The following is a 23,949-nucleotide window of genomic DNA, read 5'->3' as shown; positions in this document are numbered from 1 at the left end:
TCAGCGAAATAAATTTGTAAGTGCGGATCAGAAGCAGCTATCACGCGATTGTCAATCAATTTCAATGGGAGAAAAGATGACTAGATGCTAGCACAGGCTGATCTTTGGTGATATCAGATGTTCCTACATAAATCATGTTCCAAAGAACGTCAATTAGATCCAAGTTGCTCAAAATATACTGTCATATACAGAAATACTCAAATTTCATTCCAAAATTGTGCAGCTAACTTCAAAAAAATCCTTTACTAGACTAAAAGTCCATAATCATAAAAACAAATGGATATCTCCAAAAACCCCGCCAAAAAAAAATTGTAATCCTATTTGAGTATTAGGGGTGTCGATTATTTGGGTTTTCAGGATTTGTACAAATCCCAAATACCCAAATCCAGGACCCCCAAGTACTTGTACAAATCCCAAATCCTCAATAAGAACAAAATATCATTAAAAAATAAGCTCATTTTCTGAGGTTTTAGGCCTACACATCCAGTTGCAATTCAAATTTCAACCATTTATAGTTATTTACTATTTTAAATCTTGTTCAAATTCCTTAAAACTGTTATTTTTCACCTTAATTTTCTCAAAACTTTTGAAAATGTGAACCTTTATCTTGATTTTTTTAGCAAGTGAAAAATAGCAATTTTTTGTCAGAATTTTCTTAAAAATGTAAAAAATCCTGGAAAATTATAGCTTTTCACCTTAAATTCCCTATATCAGAGTAAAAATTCATAGAAAATTGTAAGCTTTTGCCTGAATTTTCCTACACTAAATTGAAAGAGTCTCGCAAATGGAATTTTCACCATGATTTGCTTTAAATTAACCAAAACAAATTTTCATATATAATAAAATTCACTTGGATGCATTTTCAACTACGGGTCAGCAAAAAAAATGCCCATCAGCAGCCTTAGATTTTTCTAATCAAATATTTATGAAAATATTGATGAATAATTAAATTTTGAAAAACTAAAATAATAATAGTATGGAAAAAACATAATATAGGAAAAATTCTATTTAATAAAGATTTGTACAAGTACTTGGGTTGAAAACCCAAGTATTTGGGGTACCCCAAATCCTTACAAAATACCCCAAATCCCAAATACTTGGGATTTGTAATCGACACCCCTATTGAGTATTCATTTATCTAATTTAAGACGTTATTATGCAAATCCTTTATTATGAATCCAATTTCGATTAAGCATTTGCAATAAAGACGTCCGCAAAACAAAAAAAAAAATGAGAATCTAATCGCAATGTCAAATCCACAACATATTTCAACAAGTGGCGACACACCTTACAAAGTTGTTCCAATTCATTTTCAGCACAAACAACAGAAATTAAATGGAGAGACGGAGGAATAAACCGTAATGCATAAATTATTGGAAATGCTTGAATTATTCTAATTTTAAAACCTTTCACAATGGCATTTTGTGAATGTCTAAATAATGCTCAAGTATTGTACATCGATAGATATTTACGACAGTCTTCATCGATGTAATAAAGCCTTTAATAATGATCTATAAAATGAAATAACTCGTGGCATCTGCTAAGACCCCCCTTCTCATATTCTCTCGACTTCAATGGAAATAAGTCCTAAAAACTAAGTATAAAGTAATTAAAAATTCAATCCGCGTAATTCCAATAAAAAAAAAAGAAAATATTTTTTTTTGAAGTATGAAAAAATTTCAAATTGAGCATTTGACGTTGGATGCCCCATAGCAAACAAATCGAAACCAAAAATATTGTCGATTATCGTTTGAATTTATTAGACTCGACTTTACTAATAGGCACTAAATACATTTCACATGTCTAATGCGTGGGCAATTTTTCTGTTGCAAAAATATAATGTTTTGGGAACGTACGTCATTGAAGTTCAGCTAGACGAACACTGTGATGACATGGCACAATGACAACGTGACAAAATGACCCTGTAACAAAAATGACATTGTTACAGCATGACAACGTGACAGAATGACACCGCCATAATATGACAGCAAGATTTTGTGACAGTATGTCGCCGTGACAGCGTGACATCTGAACATAATAAAATTTCTATTCTAGCATGACTCATTGATAGCATGACAACGTGACAATGGCTACACCGTGACAGTGATTAAAGGACACCGTAAAAAATGTCACCGTTGCAGCATAACATCGTAACAATATAAAACTGTGACAGAATGACATTGCGTCGACATGATACTGTGACAACTCAACAATATGATTAATATTGTTACAACATGTTGCGGTGACAGCGTGACCCTGGAACAACATAAAAAGGTGACACCGTAACAAAATGACAAAGTGAAAGCATGACAGAATGACACTACGACCACATGACAGCATGTCACCGTGACAGTGTGACATTGGAACAACATGAAAACATTACTGCATAACACCGTAGCAATATGCCATCATTACAGCATGACAATGCGTCGGCATGACACCGTTACATTGTGACGATATGACAGAATGACACTGTGACATCATGTCTCGATGACAATGTGACAGCTTGACACCATAAGACAAAGCTTACGTAATCAGATGCAGTAATTTTTTAATGGACGTCACTTGCAAACATCCTTTTTGGAAACTAACCGACTTACTTTTACATTTAATTTTAATTAATCTGATTCCTTTTAATTTCATTCACGTCTGCAAACTTGAAATTAATATGAAATCAGTTAATAAAATTTATTGTCGCAAAAGTCTGATTTACATGCAAGAAAACAATTTCTTCGTGATCACAAAAATTTGATGTCAATAAATAAAAAATTAACATGAATTGCCATTTTGCATAAAAAGGTGGATCCATCATGACCACCCATAGGACTTCTCGTTAGATAACTTTTTTTCACAGATTTTAATGCAAATTTTTTTGTTTTTTTTAGAAATTTTTTATTGTCGTAATAAAAAAAAAATGTTTAGAAGTTTTTATAGCTGCTGTTGACGGATGACTTGATGTGACTCGGAGAGAAAATGTAAAAGCAAAATATTTTGAAATCTAGGAAATTAGAGTTGACGGTCAAATAATTAATGAGTTCTGTTTTATGGCTTAGCAAAAACTTTTATAAGAGAAAGAATTAGAATTGGGATCTTTTTGAAGCAAGCTTAGGAATATAAATCTTGTTGCTCAGATTATGATCAGATTAGATGAAATGTTGGAGTTTCTGATTCATTCTGTTCTGTTCGCTATCGACGCATAAAGCTGGCTCTATCGCTGACTTCTTTCTGGCAATTGCCAATATCAAATGCAATATTGTCTCTATCGAAAGCTTCCATCCAGGAGTTCTTGGTTTCTGATTCTGGGTGACACAAATTAAAAGGAGGAATTGCCTCTACTGAGTCTACTTGAACTTAAGATGTGATGTGCAACTGAACAAATATGATCAAAATATAATCATGTTCAGTTTCACACTTCCGATCGCTAAGGTACGTCGCCGTCTTAATGACAAGTCACAAAGATGTCCTGACAACTCCGAGTCATTCATTGCCCGAGCTTAGAAATACTAGTAATTGTATATGATCAATGATTATTAATATGTAGCATAATATTCAAGAATTCCAAAAAAAACGGTCACAAGATCCTTTCTAGCTACGCTTCTGATGCAAATCAAGTGCAAAAAATTTTCAAACTGATTGTTTTTCAATTATTTAAAGATCAATAGCATTCCAGGGGTTCGACAATACCCAACCATACCAGAATTTCCAAAATTGAAAAAATTGACCCCTGCCTATGATTCTGCAACCAAATGTACATCCAAGATCTGTGGTAGGTCGTAAAAAAATTACTTAAATGCAAACATCTGCATTTATGCATAAAATTAAGCAGAACAATGCAGTAATGAAGTGCAGAAATGAATTACTGCAAATAATGTTGTTGAAGATTTTGTCAACTTTAAGTTTTTTTTATTTCAATTTTTAAGGATGCGTCCAATCCTCAAGTGGCAGAGCTCTGAAGGGTTGTTGCCAATAACCTCAACCCCTCCACCTTCATATTGAGCGTTTCGCATTTAAATTGACTTAACATCAACTGCTTATGACAGTGCTGTTCAAACTTTTGTGTATCACGGCACACCTACATGGTAAGCCACGACCAAAACCTCATATGGCATTTTTAAAACATTTCTTTAGTACATTATTGTGCCGCGGCACATTGTTTAAGCAACACTGGTTTGTGACATAATTTTTTTAACTTAGAGTCCAATATATGTGGAACTTAGGTCACAATAAAAGGCTTTCCATCTGATTCTGTTGTTGACCCTGTCACCTAATTCGTACAAATTGTCTGCCCTCAAACTCAGAATGCATAAATGCAATTTATTATCTCACCTGTGTAACCTATCGCAGCAATAAAAATTCCAATTCCAAGAGTAACGGATACGTGCTGTTTATTATTGCACAAGACGTTTAATGAATCATAAAATGTCCATTATCATTTATTAATTTTTTTTTGAATAATTCATAAAAATTCCTTAAATACTTTTCATCAGCAATAATAAAATGACATTCAATATCCCAGAAGATATTTTCATTTAACGACATAACCTGAAAGTTAATGCTGAACAACCTCCTATATTTTTACGATTTCAACAAGACAAACTAATTGGAAATAATAATAATAAAAAAGTATAATTTAATTTATATAGAATTAATTTATTTTAAGTTTTACATCTCATTTTTGTGTTTTAAAAATTGGTCGTGCCTATAAGTCAGTGGTGAACAACCTTTTGTTCGCGGCACACCTTGGTGGTAAGAAACCGCACACGGCATATGATTCATGGCATCTTCAAAAAATGTTGGCGACACGATAGTGTGCCGTGACACACAGGTTGTCAGTGGTGGACAACCTTTTATTCACGGCATGCCTTGGTGGTAAGAAACCGCATGCGGCAAACGATTCATGGGATCTCTGAGAGATTTTGGCGACACTTTAGTGTGCCGCGACACGCAGGTTGCGCACCACTGCTCTAACTCCTATAATTCACATTTTACAGCATTTATTGTACAACCGCACCTGTACATAAATCTTTCTCTCAATTAAATATTTTTATGAATGAAATTTTTCATCATCTGATTAGAAACTACACTCGGTACACAATTATATTTTTGCATAATGATCATATCTCTATATTTACAGCTACTAGCTACTTGAATGCAATGAAGAATTATTTTACACGATTTGATGCGATTTTTCATTTTTTTTTTTTTTTTCTTGTATGCATCTTGCTTCGTATACAGGCTTGTCATGTTATTTTATTTTTTTGTGTATATTTCGTAAATAAATTTGTTTTATTGCCATTTAGTTCTATTGCCACCATCTGTTTTGTTTGTAATGTGTCGAGTTGAGACACATGTACATTATTCACATGCTGCATACAATATCTATACATACATAAATAAGAGATGCAAGTCGAATGTTGTTTGGCATCACTCAATTCTTTCACTTTTAATTACATTTGACTTTTTTGACTGGCATCAACATTTTCTTACACAAATCAATGCAATATGTATGGAAAGTGATGTGTTAAGTCACTATATATACTTGTAGATAGATGATCACTTTAAATGAGCTTGTGGCCGACAATGACGTGACGTTTCTCATTATCTTCTATGTATACATTTCCAGCTGGACTATTTGACACTCGTACGTTTCCTTTTGGATCTTTTAATGACTCCTTTCCAGCTGCAATGAAATAAATAAAAAAAAATACCGGACGTGATTAGAGTTTCTTTATCTAATGAGTTAGAAAATGAAATCTTTCCCGAATAGCACAAGTCGGTTAATTGATCTAAAATCTGGCATGAGGCTTGGAGTTGGGTTTTATTCGAACTTAGCATCGAGCCATGGTCAAGTCAGTTTGTTAGGCTAGGCAAAATCTATGACCAAGCTGACATGACTCCGGCATAGTGCTGGATTTGAACCGAACTCGGGATCAAGTCAAGGTCAAGGCATGCATAGCATGGGGCACTAGGCAGGTTTGACTCAGACACGATGCGGGATTTGGTTTCGCCATGCCGGCGTGACCAGGGCTTGATGCTGGATTAGGTTTAAATCAAATCAAAGTCACGCTGGCATGGTGACTTGATATATTACTGGAGTTAAGCCGAACCCGACATTAAGTCAGTCTCTGACATGTTGCAGGATTTAAGCCGAATCTGGCACCAAGTCTGGATCACACTGACATGGGTCACTTGACCGGCGTGACACTGTCATGGTGTCAGATTTTCAAATCATTTAACCAATTTGTGCTGCTCGGGCTTATGCCTTATGAAACTATCGTCTATGGTAATAAATCAAAAAACTTTTACATTTAACATAAGTTGCATGCAGAATTAATTTTTAAAAGTTCCTCAATAACAACGCAAAATGGGCATTAAAAAATTATGGAAAATTACAATCCATCCATTTGCCAAATATTTTTCCATATTCAAGTAGAATTCCATTACGTAAGGAAGAAAAAATTAAGCAAAAAAATAAATATAAAAATTCACAATAATTTTTTCTTATGCTTAACATGCAGACGATTTCTTACGTGACTAAATTATGACAATGAGCAAAAAGAGCTGATTTTTTTTTTGTTATTGTTATTTGACAGCGTCTGTATTTTTGGACGCAATTGAGACTGATCATCAAGAAGATGTGAGAAATGAAATTGTAAATCGCACATTACTTGACAGTTCCATTAGCCAGATAGTATAACGTAAATTAAATGTGTTAAATGAGAAATATGAACTGCAAATAAAATTCTCAGTAAGGAAAGGAATCAATTTATGGATGTTTAAAATGATATTTTTCATGTGAATATCTGTGGCTTTGATATTTCAACAAGAAATTAATTTTGTTGGAGTTCTCGATTTCTTTTTTTTTGTAAATCGATTTATAAATTAGGAGAAAATTTACAATTGGATAAAGCTACTGACCCTGTTCACGTTACTACACCCACCCTGCTATTATTCTTTCAATAATGTTTCCTGTGGCTTACTCTGGTATTTATTACGTGGAAAATAGTGTCGTAAATTTAAATACTTAGAAGATGTCTATGAGTAATGGATACACTCGCTTTCTTCTTGGTATTTAATAAAATTATCTTGATTATTTATTAAAATCAAGGCAGCTGATCTCGATTCGAAACGATTTTCTTAATTTGGTACACATTTTAAAATTAGTACAATATAACTTTAGTACTTAATGTCAAAGCCAACTAAATATTAAAACCAACTGCTTTTGAGTCGTAACGAATCTTTTAATTTAGTACAAACTTTAAAATTAGTACAATCTTACTTTAGTACACAATGTAAACATCAAAGCCAACTTTTTCAATTCGTGAAATTAGTACAATCAAACTTTAGTACAACTCTACAAAATTGTAGAAAAATTGTAAATTAAAGTACTTTCCTGACATTTTACAAGCTTCTAACATGTTAAACACATAACTTTGAGTTTTATACTAACAAAAGATCGATAATATGACTAGCACTTATGTCCAGAATGGCTCAATTTCGAAAAACCAATAAATTTAAAATTGTAAACAAAGATTTGAATTTTTGAACTTTTGAAAATGTTCTTTTAGCGGACAAAATTGCTTTCAATAATAGCTACATATCAAGCACAGATTCACAAAAATAATTTACAATTTACAATTCAAACTCTCAAAATTAGCATTCTTAATATATCTCAAAAATACAGACATAAAACAGATAAAAAGACGATATCTCATGCATTTGACAGTAAACAGGAACAAACTCTTATGAATTTTATGAATCTTTTAATTTGCCAAAAAAAGTATGATGAAGATGAGTTAGCATACACAATACCACAAAATCTTACCTATAAGATCTTCTAAATAAACACAACGTACTTCAATTTGTCTCGGTCCCAAACAGTTATTTCTCGACGATGGATCGTCAATGAATATTGTTGCACTTTCTGCTGGTGGATTTGCCAGTCTTGCCATTAGTTGCTGTGATAAATGTTCAATGTCTGTATGAAGAAGAAAAAAAAAGAGAAATTAATATTTAAATATAATTTTTATGTTTGTGCCATTTGACCGTAAATTGATCTCCGCCCTGATATATGTGTACGAGAATTTGATATTTGTGCTGTTCTGCTTTATGTTTGGCAATATCATTAACTCATAAATTCTAACGATATATTTTCAGTTTCTTATCTTTCTTTAATGAATTAAAGCCACAAGAAGGTTTCGTTTCTTCTTTTATGGGTAATTGAAAACATGTGTAGCAACGAAACAGCAGAAAGAGAGTTGGTTACGATGTTTTGCCAAAAAATTGTCAACCGCCTTAAGCTATTCGATGCTTCTGTTTTTTAGGGATTTGTTGTTTTATTAGATTTATGCCTCTTCCTGTTGTTTTACAAGATTCTTTTTCCGTAAATTCGATACTTTTTCCCACTTTTTTTTCTAATAAATTATGAAGTTCAAAATTTGAACTTGGATGAGTTCAAAATTCAAATTTCAAAAAACCGTTAATTTATAGAATTACAAATCTTTTAAAATGAACCATTTGTCTCATATCTCAGCATCTCCCCATCACAAAAAGTACCAAAAAAATGCTACACAGAACATGTCAGAAAGAATCCACCTTCAATCAATTTCCTGTCACATCCCAGAGATAAATTTTTTTTCAACTCTTTCTCTACACACAGTTGGATTTCTTTTTTAATTTAAGACATAAAACACATTCAGTTTCCTGTTATTACATAACAGCCTTCCCAAAAAAAAATAATTTCGTTTTAATTATGACGAAAAAAAAAATCTCATTTCATTCCTTTGTGTGACAGCTTTATTTTCAAATTCTAGAACTGTTTGGCTAAGAATAATTTTCTTGTCCATAAAAGTTGTTAATTGATGGATTTAGATTTCCATTGAATAGAGACAATAGACTTCCTTATCGGGTCGCTGTGCATCTTTTGTTTGAAGACAAATGTTCATGAAATTTTTAATTTATTACCTCGGTGGCTATAAAAACGAATTTAAATGACTTATGCAATATTTTGTATGAATTTTAAGTTCCAGATTATTCTAGAATTAATTTTTGGAGTTATATTGGAATGTGTTTGTCGGTTATTTATTTTTTTTTTTTTTGGCTATTACGTTGTCTATTCAATTTAAAGTAGTCAATAAACTTTTTAAATTCATTATCAGAGGTTGAAGTCGGATTGAGTTCGCCAATAATCGATTAAAAACTGTATGGATTTTTTTCTGCTGGCTCTTGTGAAGTATAACATTTTATACAAATTTTAATCGGGTTTTAATGAACTGTGGAGAATTTAATTTGGCTTCGACATCTGTTTTGTTGATTAATTTCCTAAGAATTCTTAAACTTGAGGGTAGTTCAGTGTTGTTCAACTTTATTGTGCCATGGCGCATCTTAATGTTAAGCAACCGAAAAAACATACGGCATACGGTTTTGAGAATTTTCAAACAAATTTGTCGGGACACTACTGGACAATTTGAACAGCTCAGTTATGAACTTTAGGAAACTAACCATACAAGGAACTAGGATACAACTACCTTGAGCATGCTCATTGCCATTTTGAGTTATATCAGAAATAGATAGAAGCTGTTTGAGATTGGATATTGGCAAACAGGAACTAGCTGATCAAGAAAGACATCAAGAGATGAGTGAGGAAGGCAATGTATTACATTTGAACTGCATATCCAGGAAACTAAGTAACCTGAGCGGCATGTTAAGAAAACGGACAAAGCAGCCTTTACAATGCTGCCAGAACATCCTCACATCTTGCCGTTAACACAATGAAGTAGCTGTGCCATAACAACTTCGTTGTGCTGCTCGAATATTAATTTGAGTTTACCAATAACAATTAGAAAGCTAAAGAACTGATCATAACTTACAAAGAGTTTGAATTACTTCCTAATTTATATAAATCAGTAAGCACCACAGCAGGTTATTATTTTAAATACTAAAATAGTGTAAACTGAGAAATTTCCCATAGATATATCAACAAGTTTTTCCCTCAAAAATATCGAAAAATTCAAGTAATTTTTCATGTCATCTAACGGAAGTGAAAAAAGTGGGGTACAGTAACAGTTAATTACAATTTCTTTAAAGGAAGGAAGGAAGTTAATGAAATATTTTTTAATTTAAACCGACGAAAATTAAATGAACAGTTTTTTAAAGGCATTCAAATGCGCAAAAACAATAAAAGAAAGCATGAAAATTTCTGTTAGAATAACAAACAGCACATCAACGATTTTCATCATTGATTCTTTTTCTCCCTTGTCAAAAAAACATTTGCAGAATAAATCGTCAGATGAAAAAAATCTTTGATACCGAAAACTATACTGACGTTGAGTTGTTAAACAGTTGATTGAGTGTTGAATGGTATGAGACGATTGGCGTCGTTGATATTTTAGACATTTTCAGATCTAAAGAAATAATTAGAGATTTGCTAGATAAAAGTGGGGATTTGTTAATTGATTGGATCATTTTTGAGGTTTTTTTATGGACCGAGCAGTTTATGACTAGACAGGATCTGATCTAGTAATATAAAATTTAATGATTTTCGGAACAAATTGATTGATTTCTTGAAGAATTGAAGGAAACTGCCGATTGAGACAGTATTGCACCAGGAATCAGAAATTGGCAAGAGGTAACCAGCGATAGAGCTAGCTTAAGGTGATATCTATCTCAAAATATCATGATTCACACTACACAACTCAGGAATTAGATCATTGTTATTGATATGACTCTTTAGCATTGAATCCTTCCTTCAATATCAAATAATCCATAAAACTTAACCATATTAAGCAGGCTTTGCATTTCTAATGCATCATTTTAGAAGTCAAATCATTTCCATCCCCATAAAACCATTCTCAGTTCGGATCAATTTTTACTTTTCAAGATTAGTAATTAAATTTGCATAATATCATGACATGCTAGTCAATTTGTGTTATTTAGCACCAATTTATTAAACGTTCTCGAATTAATTTTAATCAGTTCTTATTTTTTTGCGGTCTTTTCTTCCTCTAAAATTCTTAATTTTTTGGTACGAAAATAAAAAGGTTTAAAAATTAACATAAAATTATCTCCTACTCAGAAGAGCCACAAAAGTGGACATTAATTTATTTTAAGAATCATGATTGATGAAAAGTCATTAAAACTTCTCTCCACACCTCCTTTGTCATTAAATTTTTTTATGTTCTAGTGCAGTGGTTGGCAACCTGTGTGCTGGGGCACATCTTAGTGGTAAGCCTTGACTGAAACCGCACAGCGCATACAGTTTATGACACTTCCAAAAGGTTTAGCAACAAACAAGTGAGTCGCAGCACACAGGTTGCTCACCACTGCTTTAGTGTCATTTTAAATCTCAATGATATTGATCTGGTTACTTTGCGAAATATTTTACGGATCGGAGACCAATAAACATAAATCAGAAGTGAAATGAAACTTACCAGTGTCAAACTGTTTCTTGATTTTTCGCCATTGACGTACATAATTAATGGAAATGATTGCAGTAACAATAAAGAATAAGAGACAGGCAATAATTGCGAGGATTAATGTTATGAGCTGCCAATCCCACAACAGGAGTTCTTCTTCCCTTGATTCAGCCGCCTCGGCTGAAAATGATTCCATTGTACTCATTACACGGTGGTGTTCCTACATTTAATTAAAAAAAAAAGTCATCGAATTAATTTTTATTATGGACATAAATCAGAAAGTTTATGGTAAAGGGTGCTTCCTGGAGATTTTCTTAGGAATTTTTAAATGCTTACCTTTTTAAGAGCCGTCCTATCTGTCGCCATCAGCATAGACTTACTCCAATCAATATCAACCGAATTGATTGGACGACATACTGTATCTAAATGTCGTTGACATGGACGGATAACAATTTGATGTCTATTACATTTTGTACATGGCACACATTCATCTAAATTTGAATCCCAATATTCGTGATGTGTGCATATTGAATTTCCTAATACTAGTGGAATTAGTGATATTAATACTATATACAGTATGGTGATGTGATGATTTTGTAAATGGTAATAATTTATTGATGACATTCGATGACTTTTATTTCGATGTCGGTTGTCGCTTACATTTTTATTCATTTTTATATTCTGTAAATAAAGTATAAACAACGATCAATTAATTTTGTGGTTTTAAATTGTGCATGTAATGTTTTTTTGTGTGGCTTTTATGACTTTGCGCCACTAAAAATGTAAAGAAAAAGGAGAGGAAGAAGCAAACATTGGATAAAAAAAAACAGGAAGCAACAATTTATTGAAATTTCTTTCATTGCTTAATTACTTGCTTATATATTATTTTTTTCTCATTCCCCCTCGTTCTATTAATTATTTATGACTCGCATGCTCTCACTTCTCATTTGGTATTCCTCGAAGTTAGCTATGCTAGCTTTGACGATCATAATAATGTCGACGACGATCATATGCATCGAATGCAATTTTTTTTGACTTTAGCTTTTTAAGATTTTAGGCAAATGAAATTTTATAAACAAGAATTTGCTTCTTTGATTCCATAAATATACAACCCACATTAAAGTGTTTAATAACAAACACCAACTAACTAATGCAGCACAGTCAGTGCAGTGAACCTCAAAATAATAAAGTATTCTTATTGTTTTATCAGCGATTCGAAGAATTTAATATTTCCTTATTTTTAAGCTAATGTCAAATGGTTGTTTAAGATTGTTATGCTGACTGCTAATTTATGAAATATTGTGTGTGCAGTCGATTTTTGATTATGATTATACTGCAGTGAGAATACAAATCAGAAAAACTTTTATCTTCAATTTTTAATGCAGTTTTGGCAGAGATTCTTTATTATTCAATGTGTGCTTTATAATTTTGAATTTTTGGTAAACAGAGATTGACGTCCATCAAACTTTTATTTATCGAGAAATGCGAATTTCAGTATTTTTTGATTTAAAAATAGCACTTAAAATAAATTCATTTACATAAAACTCCAAAAATACGTACGTATTACTTTACGTAAAAATTTCAAATTTTTCAAACAATTTAAATCCGTTAAAAATACGTTAGCTCAAATAAATCACAAAATAACTTCAAAATAAATCAAAAAACTTCATTTTGTGAAATAATAATAGCCTATTTTGTGATCTTACGCACATACATCATAGTCAAAAAATACATGAATTTTAATTAAAATAACAAGAGCTAAATTTGTTGTTTACACTCAATCATATGGTCACTTACTATCAAAACGTATTTATTTAACTAAAGCGTGACATTTTGAGAACATTCACAGATTATTTCGTATGAAAAGAAGAGCACGAGGAATTTTATTCTCATCGTAATGAGTTGGCAGAGAAATAAATTACAATGATACACAAAAAAATATTTCTCATGTAAATTTGTTTAGCAAAATGGATCGCCACCGCCGCATTTCAAATTAAAATTTACGTCCTCATTTAATGTCTTCTTGAAATTCCTTTAAAATTCTTTCTTAATTTCAGTATTATCAAATTAATTTCAGTTCCTTCATCACAATCAACAAGATGTATTTTACTACCTCTAATAAGATGAATGTGAGATAAACATTCGAGGAATATTCAGCACAGCAATAAAACATGCAACGATTTACGAGAAAATATTCCCAAAAAAAAGTATTTTAAATAAAATGCGATTAATTAAAATTTGAGAAGGAGAGATTTCAGGTGAATGATATGCCGTTTATCTTGATTGAAGCAATATGTTTTCGACTTAAAGGGATATCCTTTGGCATGAGTTGAATTTAAACAAATATTTCATTGGAATTCGGTGTTCTTTTGAAATTCTAAATAGAATTAGGGTTTCTAAACTGTTTTGAATATTTGTGTACAAATCTGTAAGATATAACGAAGGCGGAGGAATTCAAACTCCGTGTGACTTATAGTTGGAACTTTTATTATACCGTTTTCAATTGTAATTGAATTGATTTTAAATGTAATTATTTACAATGATGTTTATTCTTCGAAGTTCAAAAACAGATTGAATGAACTTTTGTATGAAAAGGGGTGTCCAACTATGTACAATAAATATTATTTAAATCTCAAATGAATGTTATAACGAATGCTTCACATTCAAAGAATCTTTATGCTCAGAATTATCATAGATTAAGATCCAGTGAGTTATTATGATGTAATCATAAGCTTAAACATTTAAAACTCCTGTTTATGTTCCACCCAAGCATTAAAACCACATAAAACATTATCAAGAACGCTAAACCTGATCGCTTCTTAAAGATCAAGCCCGTAAATCAAGCCGCAAAGAGATGAAAAGGAATTTTCGAGGCGGTAAATTCTCTTTACTTACGTTTTTTGTGCATTCTTATCCATGACGTTAATAATCCAATGTATAATGTTTAAAATCATTAAATGTGCAATTTTTATCCAATTATCATGACATTTTTATAGCTCCTCACTTAATATTTCTTCTTGAATGCAGTTTTGTTTCTTTTTTTTATGAATTTAATTTATAATTAACTGACCATAAAAGGCACTTTTACACTTTTGTCTTGCAGATATTGCAACTTTTTTCACTTTAACATGTCCAGAATTTATATTATAAATACTCAATGTAGTCACGTCTTTGTAAGAATCGATCGGAAGTTTGCTTAAGAAAATTTCTCATTAATCAAAAATTGTTTTTCTTTGTAAAATTTGTCAAAAATTGACCTTAAAATCGTCAACTGACAGTGATATACTGAATGCCTGACCAGTTGATGTCTAGCAATATTTCATTTTTTCGGGTAACAAATTTCTTCGCTTTTTTTCGGCAATTTATCTTTGCCGTCAATAAACATCAAATAATCACTTTCTTATTTCACAAAAACACTTTTTCTCATAGCCTTCTTATGTGAATTTTGTATAATCAGCGATTTGTCTCATTCAAGTTGACAAGTGTTTAAATCGTATTTCGTTTACAGATTTATACTTCTATCTCAATAGAAAAATTTATGTGTATCTCTCATATATAATGAGCTTCAAACGTTTTTCTATTAAACGATCAGTGTACTTAATACTGATCTACACGAGAATACACGTCTTGTCGTTTTCAACTTCTCAGTAAAACTGAAAAATCTTTTCAATTCTGTTTTGTGATTTTTTTTTTTTGAGTAACGCAGGCATAAAGAAGAAAAAAAATGTATATGAAAAAGGGAAGAGAGTGTAAACAGAAATTTTCGACATGCATTCGGGTAGTCACACATACAATAAAACACTTTGCTGTTAGACTATGTAAATACTCGATCGTCTTAAGTAGGCGATATAAATTATTAATCTGATCTTGATGTTTATAGGCTGGATTAATCAAGGATTTATTCATTCTTTCTATTTAAATGCTTTAACGTCAATACAACAATAAGAGCTGTGAAATGTGTACTGTATAGAGCAGACGGTTAAAGTGAGCAATGTGACACGCTCGTTAATAGCTCCCGGTAACTAAGGAGGTGAGACCACTTGACCTAAAATAGAAAAGGCGTGGTCGAGAAGTCGAGTCTCACTCGAGCTGTTGTGTAGAAATGAACTGTTTCCTCTAGAGCCTAAGTAGTACCTACCTTAGAAGTTGTTTTAGTCTTTAGGAATCCGAATTCATGAAATCCTGCTAACTCTGATTACCTAGGTCGAGATCTCGACAAGCAAACATCGAAGCAGGTTCTATCTTAAAGCATTAACTCTGTTCCATCAAGTTATTCTTGTATTGATTATTCTTGAAGAATTAAAAACTGTCTCTTAATACTTTAATTAATTATTTTTCACAATTTTTGATTGCACAAGCAAACACGTGATTTTCAAAAAAATTTAAATTTTGAACTTCAAAAATTTGAAAAAAAATTTGATCTTGACAAATTTGAAATCTAAAAAGCCGTTAATTAATTAAATCGGATAAAAATTTTTAATTTAATTAACAGTTCGTTATTAGTAATCAAAGACTGATTGCTGCGACAAAAGTACGCTGAAGTTGCTCGATTAGATCGAACAGAATTAATAAATTTCCAAAATTCAATTTAAAATCTCGCAAATTAGTTACTCTCTCTGAAAATCACAACAGCATGCATCCACAATAAAACGCAATTAATCTATTGTTTTTTTTTCCTTTAATATATTTCTGTTAATTTAATGAAACGTGTCCAATAGGTTTTTTCTTTACACAAAAAAGAATATTTCTTACAATTCGCTAGAATAAGCTTATCGATCGATTTCACCAAAGACAACGTCAAGGGTTCCAATAATGGCTACGATATCAGCAAGCATGTGATTTTTGCCAACTTTATCGATTGCAGCTAAATGAGCGAATCCAGGAGCCTTAATTTTACATCTATATGGTCTGCTGGAACCGTCTGATACTAAATAAACACCGAATTCTCCTTTTGGTGCCTCAATTGCTGTATATGTGGATCCGGGTGGAACTTGATATCCTTGAGTGAATAGTTTAAAGTGATGAATGAGAGCTTCCATAGATGTTTTCATTTCATGTCTTGATGGTGGTGTTAATTTTGCATCATCAACTTTAATTTCTCCAGCTGGCATTTGATTCAAACATTGCTCAATAATTCTAAGTGATTGACGCATCTCCTCGCAACGAATTAAATAACGATCGTAACAATCACCTTTAGTTCCAATTGGAACATCAAATTCTACTAAATGATAAGCATCATATGGTTGAGTTTTTCTTAAATCCCACTTGATGCCAGATCCTCTCAACATAACACCGCTGAAGCCATAATTAAGAGCATCCTCAGCTGAGACGATACCAATATCTTCAGTTCTTTGGATCCACAAACGGTTAGTTGTAAGCAAATCTTCAACCTCGTCTAATCTTTCGCCGAATTTCGATGAGAATTCGTAAATATCGTCGAGCAATCCTAATGGCAAGTCTTGAGAAACTCCACCTGGTCGGACATAAGCTGCATGCATACGAGCTCCTGAAACACGTTCATAGAACTCCATCATCTTCTCACGTTCCTCAAAAAGCCAGAAGAAAGGTGTAATTGCTCCTACATCCAAAGCGTGTGTACCGACGGCCATGATGTGGTTTAAAATTCTAGTGAGCTCAGCAAACAGAACTGTAAATAAGCATTAATAAGCATGACATAGAACAGAAAATATCAATACCGTACCTCGGATGTACTTTGCTCTCAATGGAATATCGATGTTCAATAGCTTCTCAACAGCCAAAGAGTAACATTGCTCATTACACATCATTGAGACATAATCAAGACTGTAAAACATAAAAAAATAAGTAAAGGAAGCTTGGATCTAATTAGAAGTGACCATACCGATCAAAATAAGGTAATGCCTGAGTGTATGTCTTGTATTCAATGAGTTTTTCTGTACCACGATGCAAAAGTCCAATATGAGGATCAGCACGAACGACAGTCTCACCATCAAGTTCCAAAACCATACGTAAGACACCGTGAGCAGCTGGATGTTGTGGACCAAAATTAACACTCATATTACGGACATTCTTTTCTGGCAATGGTGCCATTTTTCCATTGTATGGTGGAACTTTCCATTTTGATGTAATTTCATCCGGATACATTACAGCACCGCTGAATTGTTGTACAAATTCAGAATCTGGATACCAGCGAGCACCACCTCGTGTTTGGCTTGAATCATAATAAGAATTAAATTAATGTATAGAATTAACAAATCCTATCAAAATATGGAAAATTATGCAATGAAAAAAATTACAACAACAAAAATGATTTAAAATTTATCAATTTACTTTGCATTGTATAGAGCACCGGCATTCTGAAGTACTGCTTTCGATAAATTGGAGCTTGCTGTCTTACGTGCAATGTTACTTAAAATTGAATAAGCCATATTAAGAGCTTATATCACTTAATAAACATAAAAAATTCAATTGAACGAATGTTGTTTTGGCTATCGAAAAAAAACTTCAGCAACCATAGAAGGTACGATGTGTGTAGAATACACGACCCTTGATACAAAATGTAGAAAAGCTTGTTGTCAAAACCTGCAAAAAGCTTATTTTTTGAAATCTTATAAATGAAATAAATTAAGAAATACAATTAAAAATGGACAATGCAATAATTATTATTGATTCTGATGACGAGGAATGTGCTAAACAGGTAATGATTAATTAAATTAACAAGTTTAATGTCAAATAATTTCATTGTTTATAATTTTATGCATTGTTTTGTAACATTTTTTGAAATTTGAAGGAAACAAAGTCAAAAACGTCAGTTTCGCAAGTTAGTCCACAGAATGGGAAGCGACCGAAAGATTTGACCAATGAGAATGACTGTCCACCAATTAAACAACGACGAATACAACCGCAAAAAATCGGTGAAGTTGAAAAGAAGGTAAAAATTGTCGAGACATCCAGTAGTCAAGAGACAACATCGGATCTAGTAACTAAAGACAGTTCAACATCCATCACAACATATAAATCAACAGAAAGTGAAGAGTCACCGAAAAAAGAGAGTAAAATTGAGGATGTTCCATCAACTAGTGCTGACATAAAGAAGGAAAAGCATAAAAATGAAGTGACCAAAGAACTAGAAGCATTCATTAATGCATGCCGTAAATCAGAAAATAACAGTGATATGAAGAAGATAATTAAAAGCAAATTAATGAAATATTACGATCTAGTTCATCCTGATTATGCACAGTCAAAATATCTACGAAAGCTGTTTGAGGATACAGCATTGGCCATTTTACGTGATCCCAAAACTGTATATTCCAAATTACAAGATGTCATTAATGAGTTAAAATCACGAAAGAATTGTGGTCCAGTGACTGTTGTTGAACAACCTAAAGTAGAGGTAGAAAAGGAACCAGAGAAGAAAAGTGAAGAGAATGGTGGAACTGACGAAATTCAAACGACGGGTGATGAAAAGAAGGATAATCAGCTAAGGAAGCTCAATAAAGCATTGACAAAATTAAAGAAGGCAATTGAGGATCTCGAGGAAGCAGAGGTAAATTTGGACGAGGAAGAAGATTCAGCATATATGAAAAAAGTTCGGTACGAAAAAAGAGCAGTTGAAGTAAGTAGAAGAATAATAATCGATAAAGTCAGGAACTTAACATAACATGCTATATCCTTTCAGATCTACAATAAAATTTGTGAAATTACTGGAGAATCCACACATGCCCATAGAATCATTAAGCAACCAATCAAATTTAAAGGAACTGACTATAAAGAATTCAATCGGCGGCTATCGAAAAAAATCAACAAAGAAAATGGATTTCCAAGTTACTATGATGTTTTTAGGCTTCTAGACTTTTGCAATAAAGAGTACAAATATAAGCTTTTAAGGGACGAGATCCAGACAATATCGCAGCTTGCGTTTGTGGAAGTTGGGAAATTATTAAAGGAGAGGAGATGTAATGATCTGTATGAATCTGCCGAACATTATGCTGGAAAGAATAAGGTAAGTATCCACAAAATTATTTGGTGAAAGTGATTAAATTTTAACCGTCGTTTTGAATTCAAATTGGTAAAGTTCAGAACGAAGTTCAAAATTTATTCAAATATTCAAAAGGGAAAATCCGCCAAGTTCAAAAAGTGCCAACATTTGGTTTTTTATAAATTTTTCTTTAAATCAGCACTTAGAGTAACATTAAGGTATTAAATCAAGTGTATCAACAACAAATTGACAACTTTTGGTGCTTTCCTGATGCTATAAATCACTTAATAAAGAGAAATTTTGATTTTTCTTGCGTTAATCGATCCTGCATCGAAAAAATTATTTTCTAAAAAATTAAAAATTAACTTAATTAGTTACATAGACAGTATAAGTTGCATTAACTTACGTTTCTGAATTTAAGTTTTATCAATAATTGTCATCTTTAAGTAAGTTAACTCACTTAATAAGACAAAATTAATAAAAAAGTAGCGTTAATCGATCCTGCACAACCGATTATTACAAATCAAATTTATGAATATTTGGATTGTTTACAAAATTAATTTCACTTAATTAATGATTCGAGCATTATTTTATTGCGTCTAATAGTTGAATTGTGTGAGCTGATATTGTATAAATTATATTGTGAATGAGAACTCCGCCTAAAAACGTCTCAAATTAGTTATTGATGTAAAATTTAACGAATTTTTTGTAGTTCAAAAAAATAAGCAAATTTTTCCAGTTCATGCTTTTAGCGGATTTTCCCAAAAACCGTTTCTCTTTTAAAATTCAAAAATTCGTTATATTTTTAGGATCCCGCCAAAGAAGATCCTGAACTTAAGACGAAACTGGAAAAGAATAAGGAAATTTATAAGAAAAGGACAGAGGAAATTCTTCAATTGTAAGTTCAATATTTTATCCTACGGATGAACATCCTGACTAACTTCATTAATTAAATATTTACAGCTATGTAGCAAAACAGCTTAGAGGCGAGAATGGCGAGGACGATGAGAACGATGTAGAAATAGGTGAATCAAGTAATTCTAAGGAGAATATTGAAAATGGCTCTGTTGAGAGTAAAGACGATGCCGATGAGGAATTACAAAATCGTCCAACAAAAAATATTATAATCGATATAAAAACCGAATGTGATATAAATGGAGAGAAGAACGACACACCAGTTATTGATTTAGCGATCTCACTTTGAAAGTCTTGGCACATGCTACATTAATTTATATTCTTACTGCTTTTTTTTTTTGTCATAGTTTTGACTCCGCATTCATGTATTTTTTTGATGTTTGATTTTCTATGCTTTACAAGTTTTAAGTATCGATGAAAAATTAAAAGAACTTTATGTTAAAAATATTTAAAAGATTTACTTTATTTTTTTTATGTCCAATTCTTGGAACTTTCTTAAATATTCTAAGAAACTGAATAAAAGATTAAAATCAGTTCATTTTTTAAGATTATCAATTATGGATCTTGTTATCTCATAATCTTCAGATTCAAGCTTCTCAATGATGTCAAAATGATCAACATCCAAAAATTTCACTTCCTTTACAAAAGGTTTTATTGAAGATTCTGAGAACAATTTTGAATGTTCCCGGAACTTGTCACTTTCGTAGTCACCAGCATAGATATAGACACCAATTTGATTGTCTTTAAAGTACGAATAATCAATATACAGCGGTGACAATTTCTTCCAATTATTATCAGTTATCGATAAGATATTTCCATCATTTGCAGCCTTCAAGTGTCGCAGTTCATTCATACAATAGACTCCTGATATAAAGTATGCATCAATTGACACTGACTTCATTTGATCCATAAATTCTGGTGAGAGTGCGTATGCTCTGAAATGATATTGGCACCAAACTGTTATCAGACCCTAAAATATTGACAAAATCCTTAAATGTCTTAAAACTTACAGTAAATGAGCTCCCACACTGTGACCAGCAATAGAAATCTTTTTAATATCTTTTTGCTTGATATAAGTGCTGATCCACTTGAAGCAGCTTTGAATTTGATCCACAATATCCTCAACTGTCACTTTTGGACACAAGTCATACTCAACGACAAGCACGCGAATAGAATTTTTGATGAATGGCTCAACGAAGAAGCTTGAATGATTTTTATCAAGTTCCTGCCAATATCCACCATGAATGAAGATGAATAAAGGTGAATCAGGATGTAGATTATCACCATAAATATCGATCTTTTGACGATCGGACGGTCCATAAGAAATATTCAAATGGCAGTCATATTTTAAGCGATTTTCCTGTGATTCTGTGGATTAAGAGAAGCTTTGTGCTTTAGTGAAGATTCAAGAGTCAATGGATGTTATGGATTATGACTATTTAATAAAAAATTAATTTGTTAATCCCAAGAAATTGAATAATCCAAATTTTGACTGAAAAAAAACAATTCCGAGCTTAAATTTTTAATCCGTAGATTAATCCAGGAGTTAAATCTAATCCAAGATATGACCACATCTTGCACAATTAGCCATAAACTTACTAGAATTTGAAAAAGTTAAAAAATAATTCAGCAATTCCTCTCGATTTTCAAATCGCTTAGAAAATAGAGACGGTGTATATTGCCGTTCTAGTTCCTCTGTTGAACACATTATCGTACGAAGGTTGAAAGCAAACTGGAAATAAAAACTAGACTGCGTATAGGGGCCGTTCATTTATTACGTTCAGAGGGGGAGGGGATGGTGAAGGGGAAGGGTAATTTCCATGTAAACAATGGAAATTCCGAGAATTTTATTGTTCATTTTTGAAAAAAGTTCGTTATTCTGTAACGTAATATAAGAACGGCCCCTAAAGAAATTCCTCAAGTTGAATGATCATTCTCTCCTTTAACTTAGAGAGCGAGAGATGAAATTGCTTCTTATCGTTAATACTGACATGATTCATCCCAGATAAGTCAATCTGAGTACTTCTAATCTGTGTAGGCGTTATCTATACTCTTAAAAGTCAATAAATCCTTACTTTTGACAAATTGGTTGTTTATTGATTAATAAGAAGTCACAAAAATGCATTTAAAAAATCTATTCACTATTTCTTGGATCTATCGTATATCCAGTTAAGATCCATCCACTTGATCCTTGAATTTGAACAGCTGGATGTGTTCTCATTGGAAGTACTTGATAATTTCTCATAAAATTAGTCGTCAATCGAACATTAATTAATCCACTCATGGCTTTAACTGCTGAATAACATTCCATTAGGATTTCCTTGCATGTATGGAACAAAACGACAGGCCGACCAGGATTAACAAATGGAAGTAATTCTTTTAAAATAGGAACTGGGTCTTCTTTAGACACAATTGTGAGAGAATCAACTTTATTTCGGAGAACTTTTAAGGCTTCCTCGTTCTCTTCTTGCCATTTCTGTTTCTTTAGGTTCCTTTCCTTTTCTCTTTGTTGAAACTTGCTTTCTGCCGGTTTCACTGGAGCATCTTCTGTCTCTAAGTTGGCACGTTTTGATGGATTCTCTTCCGATTCATCATCGTTTCCATTTTCATGCTTTCTCTTTCTGGTCTCGGCATCAGCATTCTCAGAATCTAACACTTCTGGCAATTCTGCTGGTCCTTGATAGAACTGCCGTAAAACTGAATAAATATTAACGGATATACACTTCTTCAATTGTTCCTCGGACAAATTTAAAGCGAATATAGCCTGCTTTTGTGGGAAATTTCCAGGATGCATATGAATTAATTGAGCATTTCCTACTTCACCCATTGAGTTCAAAAATGCAGCAGGCACTAATCCACTAGTTCCAGATTCATAAAGAAGGTAATTTCCAGTTGGATTGATTCCAGAATAAGAAATAAGCTGTGACAACGAATCTATTCTTAATCCTAATGCCTTTTCAGGATCTTGTCTGTAGAAAATCTCAGCTAGTAATCTAATTGTTGGCTTCCTTATTTGTACAAATTCAAAATACTTCTTTTCTTTCTTCTTGATGTATTTTTCCTGAGAATATTCAGTTTTTTCATTGAATGACTTGGAATTGGCTATGATTGTTTCTATAATCTCCTTAGAATCTGCCTTTGTTTCCCTCAAGCTTAATACTTCATCATTTGAAAGAGTTTGTGACTGCAAAAAGAAATAAATTAATAATTTGACTGACAATCAAGTTCCAGCACTAAAATGTTACCTTCCCGTCATCAACAATATTTCTGTTGTCAGAACCAGATTCCATACTTTTGAGGATTTCCTTAACATCTGCAGCACTATCGCATAGCTCTAATTCATACAATCGCTTCTTTCCTGACTGTTTAAACTTCATTTTAAATGTTTGGAAGAAATTAGCACCTTCAATATTTCGTAGCTGAATAATTTCACGTCCCAATGTAATTTGAGATTCCAACTTGTCAAATTTATGCAATTTTGTATAGTTTTGTCTCTGGACTATAATATATTGTCCAACCTGTACTTTATCACTCATTTTTAATTATTTTTTAAGCTTGTTGTCGGCAGCAATCTAAGGTTCACGTTTCTATTTCAAAACAAATCGTTGTCAACCCCTCACAGACTCACGTTTCGGTTTCACAACAAACCGTTACAAACCCCTC

General features: G+C 32.3%; 5 protein-coding genes across 6 annotated transcripts; 1 reads left to right on the top strand and 4 right to left on the bottom strand.

Moving 5' to 3' along the window:
- Window positions 1-4,629: 4,629 nt before the first annotated feature.
- LOC139086947 (tumor necrosis factor receptor superfamily member wengen-like) lies at window positions 4,630-15,050 on the bottom strand. Of its 2 annotated transcripts, none has more exons than XM_070635606.1 (5): window positions 14,310-15,050; window positions 11,751-12,095; window positions 11,430-11,634; window positions 7,826-7,978; window positions 4,630-5,680 (listed from the first exon to the last, which is right to left on the bottom strand). In XM_070635606.1, exons 2-5 carry the CDS (start codon window positions 12,084-12,086, stop codon window positions 5,559-5,561), a joined length of 816 nt encoding a protein of 271 aa, XP_070491707.1. In that variant the 5' UTR covers window positions 12,087-12,095; window positions 14,310-15,050; the 3' UTR covers window positions 4,630-5,558. The 2 variants fall into 2 exon arrangements, with proteins under 2 accessions (XP_070491707.1, XP_070491708.1); XM_070635607.1 differs by having other exon boundaries at window positions 7,857-7,978.
- Window positions 15,051-16,080: 1,030 nt separating this feature from the next.
- On the bottom strand, window positions 16,081-17,909 carry ND-49 (NADH dehydrogenase (ubiquinone) 49 kDa subunit). The gene is made up of 4 exons (XM_070635579.1): window positions 17,724-17,909; window positions 17,275-17,604; window positions 17,116-17,216; window positions 16,081-17,061 (listed from the first exon to the last, which is right to left on the bottom strand). Exons 1-4 carry the CDS (start codon window positions 17,819-17,821, stop codon window positions 16,184-16,186), a joined length of 1,407 nt encoding a protein of 468 aa, XP_070491680.1. The 5' UTR covers window positions 17,822-17,909; the 3' UTR covers window positions 16,081-16,183.
- Window positions 17,910-17,936: 27 nt separating this feature from the next.
- Window positions 17,937-20,740, top strand: Daxx (Daxx-like protein). Its single transcript, XM_070635578.1, has 5 exons — window positions 17,937-18,090; window positions 18,184-19,008; window positions 19,072-19,395; window positions 20,181-20,269; window positions 20,335-20,740. The coding sequence occupies exons 1-5, from the start codon at window positions 18,037-18,039 to the stop codon at window positions 20,573-20,575; spliced, it is 1,533 nt and encodes a 510-aa protein (XP_070491679.1). The 5' UTR covers window positions 17,937-18,036; the 3' UTR covers window positions 20,576-20,740.
- LOC139086934 (kynurenine formamidase-like) lies at window positions 20,738-22,021 on the bottom strand. Its single transcript, XM_070635580.1, has 3 exons — window positions 21,886-22,021; window positions 21,297-21,654; window positions 20,738-21,221 (listed from the first exon to the last, which is right to left on the bottom strand). The coding sequence occupies exons 1-3, from the start codon at window positions 21,992-21,994 to the stop codon at window positions 20,822-20,824; spliced, it is 867 nt and encodes a 288-aa protein (XP_070491681.1). The 5' UTR covers window positions 21,995-22,021; the 3' UTR covers window positions 20,738-20,821.
- A 336-nt stretch (window positions 22,022-22,357) lies between these two features.
- Trmt6 (tRNA methyltransferase 6 non-catalytic subunit) lies at window positions 22,358-23,900 on the bottom strand. Its single transcript, XM_070635640.1, has 2 exons — window positions 23,532-23,900; window positions 22,358-23,470 (listed from the first exon to the last, which is right to left on the bottom strand). The coding sequence occupies exons 1-2, from the start codon at window positions 23,820-23,822 to the stop codon at window positions 22,421-22,423; spliced, it is 1,341 nt and encodes a 446-aa protein (XP_070491741.1). The 5' UTR covers window positions 23,823-23,900; the 3' UTR covers window positions 22,358-22,420.
- Window positions 23,901-23,949: the final 49 nt, after the last annotated feature.

The sequence above is a fragment of the Chironomus tepperi genome, unplaced genomic scaffold (assembly GCF_022539635.2).
Source record: "Chironomus tepperi strain 1889 unplaced genomic scaffold, CSIRO-AGI_Ctep_v1 contig_93, whole genome shotgun sequence".
Lineage (NCBI taxonomy): Eukaryota > Metazoa > Arthropoda > Insecta > Diptera > Chironomidae > Chironomus > Chironomus tepperi.
The sequence above is the reverse complement of the archived record's forward strand: the minus strand, read 5'-3'. Positions and strand labels throughout refer to the sequence as shown.

Excerpts from the sequence above, each read along its gene's own strand:
- LOC139086947 (XM_070635606.1), bottom strand. The coding sequence starts at position 12,086 with ATGAATAAAAATGTAAGCGACAACCGACATCGAAATAAAAGTCATCGA. Across the intron at positions 11,635-11,750 it reads ATAGGACGGCTCTTAAAAAG|GAACACCACCGTGTAATGAG; the intron begins GTAAGCATTTAA and ends AATTAAATGTAG. Across the intron at positions 5,681-7,825 it reads TTATTTAGAAGATCTTATAG|CTGGAAAGGAGTCATTAAAA; the intron begins GTAAGATTTTGT and ends ATTTCATTGCAG.
- ND-49 (XM_070635579.1), bottom strand. The coding sequence starts at position 17,821 with ATGGCTTATTCAATTTTAAGTAACATTGCACGTAAGACAGCAAGCTCC. Across the intron at positions 17,605-17,723 it reads GGTGCTCTATACAATGCAAA|CCAAACACGAGGTGGTGCTC; the intron begins GTAAATTGATAA and ends TTATGATTCAAG. Across the intron at positions 17,062-17,115 it reads GAGAGCAAAGTACATCCGAG|TTCTGTTTGCTGAGCTCACT; the intron begins GTACGGTATTGA and ends GCTTATTTACAG.
- Daxx (XM_070635578.1), top strand. The coding sequence starts at position 18,037 with ATGGACAATGCAATAATTATTATTGATTCTGATGACGAGGAATGTGCT. Across the intron at positions 19,009-19,071 it reads ACGAAAAAAGAGCAGTTGAA|ATCTACAATAAAATTTGTGA; the intron begins GTAAGTAGAAGA and ends ATATCCTTTCAG. Across the intron at positions 19,396-20,180 it reads ATTATGCTGGAAAGAATAAG|GATCCCGCCAAAGAAGATCC; the intron begins GTAAGTATCCAC and ends TTATATTTTTAG.
- LOC139086934 (XM_070635580.1), bottom strand. The coding sequence starts at position 21,994 with ATGTGTTCAACAGAGGAACTAGAACGGCAATATACACCGTCTCTATTT. Across the intron at positions 21,655-21,885 it reads TTTAACTTTTTCAAATTCTA|AATCACAGGAAAATCGCTTA; the intron begins GTAAGTTTATGG and ends CTTAATCCACAG. Across the intron at positions 21,222-21,296 it reads AGTGTGGGAGCTCATTTACT|AGCATACGCACTCTCACCAG; the intron begins GTAAGTTTTAAG and ends ATATCATTTCAG.
- Trmt6 (XM_070635640.1), bottom strand. The coding sequence starts at position 23,822 with ATGAGTGATAAAGTACAGGTTGGACAATATATTATAGTCCAGAGACAA. Across the intron at positions 23,471-23,531 it reads ATATTGTTGATGACGGGAAG|TCACAAACTCTTTCAAATGA; the intron begins GTAACATTTTAG and ends TTCTTTTTGCAG.